At 28.5% G+C, this 14,879-nt stretch overlaps 2 protein-coding genes and 1 long non-coding RNA gene across 4 annotated transcripts; 2 read left to right on the plus strand and 1 right to left on the minus strand.

Annotated features, from left to right (window-relative positions):
• Positions 1–1,220: 1,220 nt before the first annotated feature.
• On the plus strand, positions 1,221–4,889 carry LOC110655313 (E3 ubiquitin-protein ligase SINAT5). Its single transcript, XM_021811573.2, has 3 exons — positions 1,221–1,761; positions 3,142–3,528; positions 4,419–4,889. Exons 1-3 carry the CDS (start codon positions 1,516–1,518, stop codon positions 4,779–4,781), a joined length of 996 nt encoding a protein of 331 aa, XP_021667265.2. The 5' UTR covers positions 1,221–1,515; the 3' UTR covers positions 4,782–4,889.
• Positions 4,890–6,173: 1,284 nt separating this feature from the next.
• On the minus strand, positions 6,174–6,996 carry LOC110655279 (glutathione S-transferase F9-like). 2 transcript variants are annotated; one of them, XM_058137981.1, is made up of 3 exons: positions 6,859–6,996; positions 6,726–6,774; positions 6,174–6,629 (listed from the first exon to the last, which is right to left on the minus strand). In XM_058137981.1, exons 1-3 carry the CDS (start codon positions 6,991–6,993, stop codon positions 6,328–6,330), a joined length of 486 nt encoding a protein of 161 aa, XP_057993964.1. In that variant the 5' UTR covers positions 6,994–6,996; the 3' UTR covers positions 6,174–6,327. The 2 variants fall into 2 exon arrangements, with proteins under 2 accessions (XP_057993964.1, XP_057993963.1); XM_058137980.1 differs by having other exon boundaries at positions 6,726–6,993.
• Positions 6,530–7,273, plus strand: LOC131174486 (uncharacterized). Its single transcript, XR_009144798.1, has 2 exons — positions 6,530–6,666; positions 6,759–7,273. It is a non-coding gene; the product is annotated as an uncharacterized LOC131174486 (long non-coding RNA).
• Positions 7,274–14,879: the final 7,606 nt, after the last annotated feature.

Below are 14,879 nucleotides of genomic sequence, written 5' to 3' on the forward strand. Positions count from 1 at the left end.
TAAACAAAAAAATAAAATTAAAATTCTTAAATGAGAATGTACTTGCATAATCAGAATATGATTGGGTTGGAGTGTCCTCCCCTCCTCATTTTTTATATTTTTTTTTCTTATTTTTCAATATTTTATTTTATATATTTTGAATAATTTTTAAATTTTTTAAATAAATTTATGTGTATATACTTTTATTTAAGAAATGTGCCTTTACTTATATATGCTTTAATCGATAAATTTTTATTTATTTTATTTCATTCATTGTGATAATTTATTTTGCTTTCATTTTATAAAATTATTAGGTGTGATATTTTGTTTTTAATAAGAATACAATTCTAACTATAGTTTTTTTTTTAACATACATCTCCAAGTGTAGTTAATTATTTTTAATAAAATATTAAAATTTATATCATATTAATTTTGAAATAAATGTATTTATTGGGATTTCTAATTTAACTCATTTTTCAATTTTTGATCTAATTTAGTTTAAAATTTTTTATTTATGTTGAATTTCCCTCATCTGTGTTACACATACCATTTTGTAAATATTTAATTATTTTATTTTATTTTTTGATATTAAAATGTTATTTTTATAATTTATAATTAATTAAATTAAAATATGAAAAATATTATTTTTATTATTTAATATTATTAACTAATGAAAATATGAAAAATATTATTTATATTATTTAATATTATTAACTAATGAAAATATGAAAAATATTATTTTTATTATTTAATATTATTAACTAATGAAAATATGAAAAATATTATTTTATATTTTCATATATTATGATTATAATTAATTTTAATTATTTGAATTTAAAAATATTATTTTTATATTTCCATGCTATTAATTATTATTTTAAAAAGTAAAATTTTAAAAAATTAATTAGCAATAATTATTAAATTAATATTAAAAAATAATTAATTAAATAATTAATATTATATATATATAAAGAATGACTCTACACATTCTTTTATTTTAGGCTAAATTAATTATAAATCATAATTTTTTGATTTAAATTAAATAAAAATTAAAAATAACTTAATTAGCAAATTGAATTTTATTCCTATTAATTTTATATAAAAATTCATCAATTTTTTTTTTATGAAAATATAATAATTTATTTATAGGGAGGTCCAGTTATGAGCTTGGAGGGTCAGCCTTAATTATACATCTCCCGCTCTCTTTAGTCTTTTGTTACAAAAGCTTTGAAGAGAGAGAAAGTTGAAAAAAAAAAAAAAAAAAAAACAACGAATAAAAGGGCCTCTTTATCGACAAGAAAGAAAGAGAGAGAAAGAAGAAAGAGAAGGGAGTTGTTTGGTTCCTGGGAATCTCTGTCTTCCCCTCTTTCTCTTCTCTTTGTTCTCGTTAAACTTTACCTAGAAAACGCAAGAAGAGCGAAGAAAGTCAGGAAATTTTGAGAGACAAAAAGAAAGGGAGAAGGAAAATAATTCTGAGATTTTTTTTTTTGAGTTTGTATTAAATTGGAAAAAGAAATTGTGAATTTCTGGGCTATTATGGAGTTGGATGGTATCGACTGTGTGTCATCCTCTGATGGGTTGGATGAGGATGAGATCCATCACCACAATCTTCATCATCACCGCCATCAATTTTCTTCATCAAAGCCTCACAATGCCGGCGCCAATAATAACAATAACATCAACAATGTCGTCGGTCCCGTTGGAATCGCTCCAGCCACCAGCGTCCATGAGTTGCTAGAATGCCCTGTTTGCACCAATTCTATGTACCCACCCATCCATCAGGTATCTTATCATGGATATATCGTAATCTAATGTTGTTTGTTTTTTTTTCCCCTCTTTATGTCTTGGCCATTATTTTTGAATTCAATGAGTCTATAATGGGTCGGAGTAGATTTTCATGACTGGGTTTTAAGACATGGATGATGCTTCTCATGTGCATGTTTATAGATTTTGTTTATTTGCTCAATGGTTAATTTGTGATGCACTGTGTTATTGAATAATATTAATTACTAGATTTTTTGGTTCAATAGCTGCAAGTTCCTTCGCGCTTTTCCTCACCAAGAACCCCTTGAACACTTTTTGGATCATAATAATCTCAGACAGTTTCAATCCAAGATAATGTCTTCCTTACTAAGATATTTTGATTTCATTCATAGATGAGAATTTTTTTTTTCCTTATAAAAAAGGCAAACTTTTTGTTTTCATTCTGAGATTGAACGAGTGAGAGGAGGAGTAAGCCAAACATAAGTATGAGAGAGAGAGGGAGAGAGAGAGAGAGAGGTAGATTTGTTTCTTTTGACTTTGCAGCTCAATGTTGCTAATTAGGATCAAGGATTAATTGCAATAGAACCCCTATGGCTTTCTTTAATGTACATTTTGGTTTTTATTATTTCAAAATTAGCGATAAGAACCTCATTTTACTATAAACTTTAAAATTGGGTTTTCCTTGTTGATTGGGATTAAAATGGCTGATGTGGAGGACATATAAGCGATTCCAGTTACATTCTCATTGGATTCTAGTGAATGTTCTTCATTTGGAATATAAAATTAGAGTTGGATTAACAAAAATTATTAAATGAAAGTTTTCTTATCAAAATGAATTTAACAAGTTGAGAGACAATTGAAATTTCTTGCAACATCTTCCCATAGACATCCAACTCAAGTATAATACATTAAAAACAGTACTCTAATATCTTATGTTTGGTTAGAAGTTTCGAAAGACGCGGCTAGCTAAGGAATTAGTCATGTTTTAGGGCTACAACTTTATCTTCAAATAAGAATCCTTCTAAATTTAGTTCACATAGAAATTCATATAGATTTAAGAATACTAAGGAATAAGATTAGCCCTTTTTATCCATTAATTATCATTTTTTGTCCATTCTATACCTAATGTACTTTAATATTTGTTATACAATATATAGATTTTTGGGGATATTTAAGAATTTAGCTGATTGTGCCTTTTTTTCTTTTTCATGAGTGGTTAGTCAATATTCTTATGTGAGTATTCCAATCAATTGTTTGGTCTTCTCTTCGAATGCATGCAACAATACTAATATACCTCTTGTCAATTAGATGAATGAAAATGTAGGTGTGTGTGGACTAAAGCATGCCTGTGCGTGTGCCTCTTCTAGAGTCTATTTTAACTATTTTGCTTTTTTACAGTGTCATAATGGGCACACACTGTGTTCTACCTGTAAAACAAGGGTACACAATAGGTGCCCCACTTGTCGGCAGGAGCTCGGGGATATTAGGTGTTTAGCTCTAGAGAAGGTGGCTGAGTCACTTGAATTGCCATGCAAATATTGCAACTTGGGGTGCCCGGAGATATTCCCATATTACAGTAAACTCAAGCATGAGGTAGTTTGCAACTTCAGACCATATAATTGCCCATATGCTGGATCAGAATGCTCTATTGTTGGAGATATTCCTTTCCTTGTTTCTCATTTGAGGGACGATCACAAGGTGGACATGCACACAGGATGCTCTTTCAACCATCGATATGTTAAGTCAAATCCCCACGAGGTGGAGAATGCAACTTGGATGCTGACGGTAATTTTACCATTGCTTTTTAGATTATAATGTATTTGCAGCAAAGAACAATATTGTGTTGTGCCATGATGCATGTGTATGTTGATGAAATGTCAAGTTTAAACGTGTGATGAAGTGTTTTTAAGGGTTAATTGCAATATCTACCTTAGGTTTTATGTGACAAAACACAAGAGACCTTTCCATTTCAAACACACACACACACACACACACGCACGCAAATGCACACAGACACACATGTATGCTACTCCTTATAGTTCGCTGATGAGACTTTGTTCCTTATGGGATAATATTATAAAACTGCATTATACTTTCAGTCCTCAACTTTAAAAATTTTATTGAAATTTAGCCTGCAGTTTAAAATTTTGATTGCACATATAGTTCTTAAGTTTCAATGCTATAATAAAATACCAGGTATGTTCTATTAGTAACGTATAAGCTAAACTATATATTTTTGAAACTGGAAAGATGATACTAGATTCACATTAAACCTAAGGAAATATTAATAATTAGTGCTAATATTAAATATTGATGAGGACATTTCCATTATAAATGGTGGTGTCTTTTTTCATCACTGGGAATATTCTGGTGACAGAACAATTAACTTTGATGTATTCCTAAGCACATAGGCAGGATCAATTGCGTTGGCTAAACAACATGGTTAAATAGGCTATACAGGGACAAAACTTAGAGAGAGGATATGGTTTGATCACTAATTTAGGGGTCCATTGAAAAATTAAATATGTGTGCAAGCATTTGTCTGTATAAAACTGGGTTGAATACATAGCCGCTGTTTTGGATAAACAACCATGAATTGCATGCATCGGTGGCTTATATATTATTTTTACCGTCTCAATTCCTGAATGTGGGTGTCTTGCTTCCATTTTTATTAGGTCTTTCATTGTTTTGGCCGATACTTCTGCCTTCACTTTGAGGCCTTTCAGCTTGGTATGGCCCCCGTTTACATGGCTTTCCTTCGTTTCATGGGTGATGAGACGGAGGCTCGTAGATACAGCTATAGCCTTGAGGTTGGGGCAAATGGCAGGAAACTCATCTGGGAGGGTTCCCCACGAAGCATCCGAGATAGCCATCGGAAGGTGAGGGATAGTCATGATGGTCTGATTATTCAACGAAACATGGCACTTTTCTTTTCTGGAGGTGATAGGAAAGAACTAAAGCTTAGAGTTACTGGAAGGATATGGAAGGAACAACAAAGTCCTGAAGCTTCTGTGTGCATACCAAACGTCTGTAGCTAAACATGTGATTTTGATAACACTTTCAAGATTTGTGTGGTTGAGAGTATTTTGTGTTTGTGAAAACCTAAGTTTGAGAGCCAAAATCTTTAAAATGGCAAATTCCTTGCACATTCGTGTATTTTTTTTTTTTTTTTTTTTTTTTTAGGGAAAGGAAAAGCCATCAAGCGATTACGATAATAATTAATATCAATAAAATAAATGATAAGTAAATAAATTAATCATGAGAACAATTAAATGAACAGAAGCGTATGCGTGAATGAATAAGAGAATCTTAAAGAAAGAAGAGTAAATTATTGAAAAATTGCTGGATTGCCAAATGGCTGACAAATCTCCTTCGAATGAAAATCAGAATTTATATAAATCCTTCCCCCAGAAGGGCATTAAAAAAAGGGGAGGTGATAAGGATATAAATAGAAAATGTAATATTTAATAAATAAAATATTTAAAAGAAATTAATTTTTTTTTTTGAAAATAAAGAAATTAATAATTTTAAAATATCATAACATCAGAAATTTATTTTGTGAAATTTTTTTATTATAATTAAATAATAAATTTAAGTTTTCTTAAATGTTTTTTTTTTTAACAAATAAGCTAATTTTTTTAAACAAATGGAAAGAAAGTGATTGATTGTGATCCTATTCCCAAACATCAAACCTAAAATTAAGAAAGGATGACTTAGCAATAAATTTCTTTTCATAAAGAAATTATATAATATTTTAGAATGCATAAAATAATGCTCTTGATTTTATTTAAATCTTACATCATCGTGAAAAAAATATGCATAAACATTTAAAATATTAGATTTTTTTTATAAATATTAAAAATCTTTTCACTCATGAAATCATTAATTTTTTTTTTTATTTAATTTTAAAATCTCTCTATAACTCCCCATTTTTATGCGTTGGGATATATATAAAAATTCAAGAATTCAATAGATAAATTTAAAAAAGTTGGAAGGTTCTTTAATTTCAATAAATTTCTGACACGGGAGTTAATTATGAATACAATTCACCCGTTCAATATTTAATCGAATTTTAAGGTTTCACGTAGATAAAAAAAATATAAATAAATAAAATTGAAGGCTCAGTAAATAAAAGGGGAGATGATAGAAAAAAAAATTTCAAACTTTACACAATTTTATAATTGTGTCTGAATTTTTTTTTAATAATTACATCATAAATTATTGATAACGGTGTAATTATATCACGTTGTTAATCATACTATTAGAAATTAACAGAATTGTTATCTTAATAGTGCCTTTTTTATTAAAAATTTATTAAAATGCTACCGTTGGATCATAGTTAAAAAAAAAAAAAAATCAATGTGCAATTGTAAAAATAGTAAAGTTTGGGATTTTTTTGCCATTATCCCTAAATAAAACCCAAAAAGGTAGAGGACTTGGGAAGAAATTTTCCAAAAAAAAAAATGATAAATAAAAGCCCTTCAACATTGATCTAGATACCCAAAAGTCATAGTTGGAGGACCTACGTCCAAGATGGCCTGTTGCTAATATCATCCCAACAAGAACTCACAAACTTTCTGCTCCTTATTGATGGGGGCCAAGCAAGCAGTGCATAAAGGGAAGGTGGCTAAGATTAGCAAGGCTAAAGAAATCCCCAGCTAAGTACTTTGCTTCACTCTCTTGGATGAGCTTCTCATCTGGAGGAAATCCCAAGACTGAGGCAGATAATGCGTGAATGGCCAAGTTGTAAACATGGGGGTGGTAGTTCGGTGCCTCCACCTCTAGCCATTGCTCCACCAGGCCCCTCTCTTCATTGCTCTTTCCAAGCAAATCAGTCCCCTGGAACTTGTATTTTTCTGCAATATAACTTATGATTGCTCGTGATTCTACACATTGAATTGAACCAATTGTCATCAAGATCAGGTCCAGTTAAGGAAAATACATACTTACAATTTAATATAGGATTGTTAATCAGCAATTACCGTATAAAGTGTAATCTCTATCTTGAATTACAGGAATTACTCCAAAAGGCTTGAATTGACAGGAAATAGAAGCAAAGTCAGAGCAAATCATGGCCAGAATGAATATACAAAAGAAATAGGAAAAAATAGAAACCTGTAAGTTGAGATAATCAGGGCTTTTATTCTCTCCTTTCTTCTTTCTTAAGATCCACAGGTACAGTTTCAAATTCAATACCCTTCTCAATAAGGCAAAGCAAGACACGATTGACAGAAGCACAGGCTGCACCATACACCTTCACTACCATTTTTCTCCTATCTCAAACTAGCCAAGCCAAAACTGGGTTATTGAGAGAATCTTAGGACTCTGTTTCTATTCTTGTGGACAATACAAGGGTTAATTTGCTTGTCAATCATGGATTACGTACATCATAGCTCAAGAAAGTTGATAGGTGAAGATTTTATAGCATGTGAAAGTTGCACATGCTCAGTTGAGGTTGGTAGTTGTCCTATTTTTTAATGTTCTCTTTCTATTATCCCTGGTATGCAAAATTCAGAAATATTCAGCTTTATTGAATCCATTCTGCATAGTTCATAATTGTGATTGAACACGGCCGTCAATTTAATCTCTGAGGTGAACTTTGAAAGGAATCATTTTTATCAAGATTAAAAAGGATGAATAAAATCAAGATACAAGAATCAATTCTTGAATATCTGAGAGTTCACAGAAAATGACTTCTAGCAAAAAAAGTAAAAAATTCCATGAATTACATATAAAAAGATAATTATTTCCTTTAACATATTCATTTTTAGCTTCTGCCTGATGCCCACCTTTGATCAATTCCTTCCTTCTATAACCTCCAGTCCACCATGAAAACAGAGCACCTTGCATTTGCATTCCCATCATTATTCCAACCCCATCCTCATCCTCCACCCTTCACCATGTTCGTGGAAATCGATTTGAGCGTAAGGTGAGAAAAATCAACACCATGTTTTGGGTACAGCAGCCACACACCAAGGCTAACCCCAAAAACTCCACTACCCCTCAAAACCAAGTTCAGTTAATGCATTTAAAGGGGAGAGGTATTATTCGTTACAAGAGTTCAGGGTTTAAAAAAAAAACATATATATATATATATATATATATATTGTTATATTTTTCAAATTATAGAAATTGAATAAAATTTAAATTAGCTTTTAAATGATCAAAGAGACTAAAGAGTAAATAAAAAAAAAAGATTAATTAATGTATTTATCCAAATAAATGATCAAATAATTATTAACTTTAAAATATATGAGCTAAATAATAAATTTTTTCTTATAATTGTTAAAAGTGATATTGGTGGCTTGTTTGTTTACTTGAAGAGGGAGGATTAAATGTGCGCTTGGGAGCAAGATCTTTAAATAACATAAATTTTTGGAGTTTTTTTTTTTTTTTTAATGAGGTCTTAGAGGATTCACAATTTGTAAAATCTCCACTGTTTTTTGTCACGACCCAACCTATGGGCCGGACCGGCACTAGGACCTGGGCCAACCTAAAGCCCCCGAGGCCCGTAGTAAGCCTAACTGTTCATTTACCCAATTCTAAGGCCCATTTGGGCCCAATTTCAAGAAAACAAACGGACAGAGTCCGGCCATAAAATGGACTTTCCAACGGGGAGTTTTCGACTTACCCGACCTGTAACACAATAAATACTCAATTGGAGAGCTCAGCTCACCCTCCACATACTCATCAGCATAAAAATAAATGGGAGCTCAGCTCCCTCATCCCATCCATCAAACATGCATAGAATATTAAGTTTACAGGTCCAAAATAATAATTTAGTTTACAGACCCAAATCAAATAAACATTTCTAACACATGCGGAAATTCTAGGAGTAAATAAAATTACACAAATATTGATAAACAACCTGCGAGGAAAGGAAGCAGGTTAACCTCAAAAAAATATCCTCCTGTGGCCTGGAAAAATATTGAACAGGAGTGAGCGTTCGACTCAGAGAGTAAAATATCAATTTTAACCATAATCTCTATAACTATCTAAAACTAATGCACCCTGTAGAGTGAAATGCAACATCAACAACATTTTCACATCATAACATCAAAAAGGTAAATTTGGAGCACTCACGCACCCTGTAACATCAATCATAATATATGGGGTGATCCCTATCTGACTCTCTTAAATCCAACCTGGTGCCAGCGAATAACTCAGCTCGGACTTCCACTTAATAACCAAATCGGGGTCCCAGCGAAGAACTCAAGCCGTGTCTACCCCGAAGGACCGGGTCCCAGCGAAGATCTCAAGCCGTGTCTACCCGTCCTATCCATAGTCCACACCACATCACACGCACGCCAACGCACGCACACTGCTCCAAATTACTATAACAACATCCATGGCACGCTAACAGTTATAAATGTAACATAAATCGTGTCTAGAGTTTAACTACATAAATATATGCATATAAGTGATGCATGGGCATGCTTGAACATATAATAATATCGAAATTACAATTAAAATTAATATTTTACTCACAGACTTGACGATGGTCACTAAAGTGGTGGCGGAGGAAGAAGGTCATCGGCTCACCTGGCAATTTTATTACAATCATTTAATAAATTTGACTCAATACAAACAAAGAAAAAGACCAATACGTCCTAAGTCGTGCCGAAAATCCGGCAGAGTCTCCCCTATACCTAGGACCTACCCAACCTGCAAAAGGGCTCAAAACACACTTCTATATTCACAATCCATATGTCCACAACTCAATCCCATCACACAGCCCCTCCTGGGCCCATCAAATCAATCATCCATCATAATATGTAAAATTTCAATTTAGTTCTTATAATTGACCATTTTTGCAAAAACTGCCCAAATCAGCTCTAAAAATTCTAAACTTTGCCCCGCGGTCCTTAGCAATATTACTAAGCGATTGCAAAAAGAATCATAATTTTCTAAGCTACCACGAATATTTTATGGATTTTTAATCCTATTTAAGCACTAGAAAATTACGTAAAAACAAGGTTTGGGTTTACCTTTGCCGATTCTGACTTCTGGGACGCGCTCGGGTCTTCTGACAATGGGGGGTAGCCAAAACCTCGGTGCAATTCGGAGACTTTTCCGGTAACGGGTCTGTCTGGCAGGAATTTCGCAGACCCGGTCAACTGTCGAATTTCCTCGAATCGAGGATACCTACACGAAGCCCATAACACGGGGGTTAGTACATAAATTTTTCAGAATTTTCTAAGCTCATTAAATGCCCGGAAAAACAATGCGAAGTTCCGTGGGACCCACCGAAAACGGTGTCGAAAAAATTTGAAATTTATGTCGCCGCGAAGCTCTCGACGAGTGGAGCGTGCTGGTACCCTCGGTTTTCTCGTGGGATTCACGGTTTTCGAGAAATCTAGCCCAAAAGTCGAAATGGGCTAAAAACTTCCCGAGCAAAAATTGGACAAACCGCTAGATGGATTTCGGCATTCTTGGTGTCTATAGAAAGCTCTCACCGAGTAGATGATTTTAGACACAAGACCCGGTCCAATTGGTGGCCGGATCGGCCGAATTTTGGCGGGAAAACGCACTTGTGAGGAAGGAATTCGCGCGATTCCGGCCGTTTAGCGCGGCCGGTGAGGGAGGCTGGGTGGCGGCGCCGGTCGGCTGGGGTGGCAGGGGGAGGTGGCTGGCCGGCGGCAGGGGCAGGAGGAGAGAGAAAAGAGAGAGAGAAGGGGAGGAGGTCGACGCGCGCGGGGAAGGAAAGAAGAAGAAGGAAAAGGCCGGTCCGATTCGACCGGTCCGATCCGATCCGGTTCGATTCGACCGGTCCGATTCAAGATACAAAATTTTGAATTTTTACTCTGCCTCGAGACCGAAAACGAGGTCCAAAAATTCTGAAAAAAATTTCAGAAAACTCAGAAAAATACGTAGACTCCAAATATATTTTTAGTTTTGCCACGTGGTCTTTAAATTAATTTTTAAAAATCATCAAAGTTTATATTTTCGAAAAATCGAACCCGATTTTTAAAATCCGAAAAATCTCAAAAAAATTCCTAAAATTTAAATAAAATTAAAATACCAAAAATGCTCATAAAATTTAAAATTTTGGGGTGTTACATTTTTAATCTATTCCCACATTTAAAAACTATAATTTTATAAAAACTCAATTTAGTAAATTATTTTTTATTAATTTTCATATTTGAAAAGAAATAATTTAATTTTTTAATTTAAAAAATTTATTTTAAAATAAATATAAATAAATAATGATTGTGTGATAATTTAATTGAATTTTTTTAAAAATTTATTTTTTTCAAAGAAGCCATTAAATTAATGGATTGGTTAATTTTTATATTTGAAATGAAAAAAATTAAATTTTTTTAACTTTAAAAAATTCATTTAAAAATAAAAAAATAAAGCATAATTATATAAGAATTTAATAAAATATTTTCTTAAAATTATTTATTTCAAATGAAGTTATTAAATTAATGGATTGAAGAAGTTTTGATACGTTCTATTTATACATACCGTCAAAGAGTTTTATATTAAAGATATAATTAAATAATTTTAAAAGTAAAAAAGAAATAAGCTATGTATATTTTAACATACTTCAATGCCTATTTTATAAATAATCTTAATCATTATTTTTTTTAAGGAAGGAATTAATCATTATTATTGAATTGAAAGATGAAGGTTGAAATTGTTGTTGTTGTTTTCTTTTTTTTTTTTCATAAGCGGATTGAAACTATGCGTCAAAATTGAAGAAATCAAGATTGAATAATATTAATTAATTAATTAATTAATTTTTTTACATTAAAAATTATTTTTAAAAAAAATATCAACATTTAAATAACAAAACTCTTATATTTGCATTTTTTATTTATTTAATTTTAATTCAAAATCTTGCAGGTTTGATAATAACTCCAATATCAGATAATTAAAATTCGTTAGTTTCCCAATATGAATATTTAATGATTAGGTTATTGAGATGAAGATAACAGTAAATAAAAAAAAAAAAAAATATATATATATATATATATATATATAGGGATAGTTGCTTAATTATTGGGAATTAATTATTTACGATCTTTTTATAAATAATTTCAATTGGTATTTTAATTTAAAATCTTATAGTTGTAAAAAGACTATAATAATGTTCATCTAAAAATTATTGACTGTATTTTTTTTTTTTCCATTTAAGTCTCTTGATGGTTCTTTTTTAGCTCTAATTTACATAAAAATAGTGATATTAATTAATTTTTATGTTCATTTTTATATATGGTTTAAGATTTTTTTATAGTGATTAATAAAGTAATTAAATTATTATAAAATATTTATCAATTTAATTAAATTATCATTTATTTTTTTTATTTATTAAATTTCATAGTATTTTATTATTTATAAGAAATAAATGGCTCATCCATTAAGTTAGATAAAATCTATAAAGAGAGTTCTTTTTCAGCCAAATAAGACAAAATTCTTTATTTTATATTCAGTATTCAACTAATAACACTAGATATTTGCTTGTATGTAGCATGGTTTTTTTTTTTTAAAATAAAAAAAAATATTTAAAAACAAATTTGGATTATTTTTCTTACAGAAAATTATGCATCTCATATCTTTCAAAGTCAACAATTTCTTGGAAAAAAAAAAGTCAACAATTATATATGTATGTAGAAAAAAAAAATCATGTAAAATAAAAAGGAAAGCCCAAATCAAGAAAGGGGAAATTGCCCAATAATTAAAAATTCTTTTAATTTTTATATAAAGAAGAAATATTATATTATGTTTGGTGAATAAAGAAAGAAAAAGAAATATTATATTATGCAAGCCAATCAGTAAAATAAGCCCAAATAACAAGGAAAAAGAGAAGCTAAGTCATTAATTTTTTAAATTAAGATATTAGATAGTAGCTCATTAATTGAAAATTTATCTTATAATGCAAAAAAATAACTATATTTTAAATTGTTAATATCTTTTTTTTTATTATTTTAAATGAAATATAGCAAATAATTATATGAATCATGAATAGCTTATAGGAAGCATGACATGTTATGGTAACTGAAAATTTTTTATTATAATCCCATCTCATTGACAAATTTTGGAATTATTATATGAATAAAGTACTTTTATGGTGAAAATTATTTTTAAATATTTATTTATTTATTTATTTTTAAAGGTGACATTATCATATGGCCAATGATAGAGACTCTTATCAATATTCTATTCTTGATGTGAAAGATCGCAAGGAAATTGAAAAAAAAAAAAACAAAATTGCCCCACAATTATGCAAGATGAAATGCTTTTACATTGGGAAGTAAAATTTGTCACGTGAGTAAAACCCTATTCAACGGCAGCTTTAAAAAGTAACATTTAGTATTTTCAATCAAAGATAAAATATTATCTTTTTTTATTTATATTATTTAATAATATAATATACATACTAATATTTAAAAATTAATAAAATTTAATTTTTTTATTTTTAAAGATTTAAAAAGTATTTTGATTAATATTAATAATATAATATTGTTATTTTTATATTTAATAATTAATTAAAAAATTATTTTTATTAAATACTTTTATTTTAAAATATTATATAAATAATTAATAATTATAAAAACAATTGCTTTATAATATGTAAATTAATATAAATTATAATATTATCTTTCAAAAGAAACTTATTAAACTTGAAAATTACTTATAAATAAAAATTATTTATGCACAATTTTATATTTTAAAAATATTATTTTTATATAAATACATATAAATTAAAAAAAATTATTACTTGTAAATACTAAATTATTAAATTTTCATTCAAGCAATTTTTTTTTTAAGTCTTCTAATAATTATAACTTTGAAAAATATTTTCTATAACATAAATTATATATACTCACGCTTATATATATTTTTTAATTATAATAATTTGATATATTTTATTTATATATCAATCTATCTATCCGTTCGTATTTCAATCATCAAACAGACTGAAATCATTATATAAAATTTATGTTAACTTCAAATGCAAAAGTGATTTTGTTATGTAAAGCGAAGCCTCCGGTGGTTGGCATTTGGTAAGCTTGAAAAGGTCCCCAAATATTCTAAATATTGTGTTGCGTGTCTCTTTTTAGGCCATATAAGTATCTAATTAATTACATATTAAAAAATAATCATGATAATTAAAGCCATGATAATAAACACACGATTCCATGTGCAATTAAGCATTGAATTCACTTTTTTTTTATAGAAATGAAAAATATATTTCATTAGTTAAAAATATAGTAAAAAAAATATAAATCAGTATATTATATTTTTTTATGAATAAAATTAATTATTCATAAAAAAATATAAATAATTTAAAAAATTTAATAATATTAAAAAAATATATAATTTAATTGATAAATAAATTGCACGTTTTACTTTTTAATTCTATAATTTTTTTTGTGTTTCATCGAATGACTTTTAAATTTAAATTTTTCATTAAAGGTAATATACATAATATATAGAATATTTTTCTTAAAAAAATAAAATATCTCAATAATAAAAATGCAAAAGTAAAAAAATACAATAAAAACTCAAAACTTATCAATAAATATATATTTAATTATTTATTCATTTAAAATTTAACAATAATAATAAATTTAAAAATATATCTGAAAATTTATGGCAAACGTATATAAATTTAGGAGTTATTAAAAAAAAGGTTAGCAGCGGTGGCCACTCAAAGGAAGATCAACCATTTAACCACTACAAATTAAATTTAAAATAGATAGTGTTTGGGATATATATATATATAATAAAATAAATATTACTTTATTATAAAAAATAATGTGATTTAACTTAATTTTACAATCTATTTTATTAAATTTTTATGAAATAATACTTTTCTTAGTAAAATAAATGTAAAAAATTTTTCACATAAAATAACATACATAATATTTTTCAATAATGTTAAAAAATATTATAAATAAAATTAAATAAGATATATTTATTTAGTATTTTATATTTAATATTTATTATTTTAATTAAAATTTAAGATATTAGAAAAATATAATAATTTAAGATATTAAAGATTTTTTTTAATTAATAAAATTTTTATAATTGACTATTTAAAAAAAATCATTTCATAAAAATTTAATTAGAAAATTTATAAAATTTTATTAAAATCATCCTATTTTTAATCGTAACAAAATAATTTT

This window comes from Hevea brasiliensis, chromosome 16 (genome assembly GCF_030052815.1).
Source record: "Hevea brasiliensis isolate MT/VB/25A 57/8 chromosome 16, ASM3005281v1, whole genome shotgun sequence".
Taxonomy (NCBI): domain Eukaryota; kingdom Viridiplantae; phylum Streptophyta; class Magnoliopsida; order Malpighiales; family Euphorbiaceae; genus Hevea; species Hevea brasiliensis.

Bases quoted from the DNA above. Each gene is read 5' to 3' on its own strand.
- LOC110655313 (XM_021811573.2), top strand. From the start codon at position 1,516: ATGGAGTTGGATGGTATCGACTGTGTGTCATCCTCTGATGGGTTGGAT. The intron at 1,762-3,141 runs GTATCTTATCAT...GCTTTTTTACAG, and splicing joins TGTACCCACCCATCCATCAG to TGTCATAATGGGCACACACT. The intron at 3,529-4,418 runs GTAATTTTACCA...CATTTTTATTAG, and splicing joins ATGCAACTTGGATGCTGACG to GTCTTTCATTGTTTTGGCCG.
- LOC110655279 (XM_058137980.1), bottom strand. From the start codon at position 6,993: ATGGTGCAGCCTGTGCTTCTGTCAATCGTGTCTTGCTTTGCCTTATTG. The intron at 6,630-6,725 runs GTAATTGCTGAT...TTCAATGTGTAG, and splicing joins TAGAGATTACACTTTATACG to AATCACGAGCAATCATAAGT.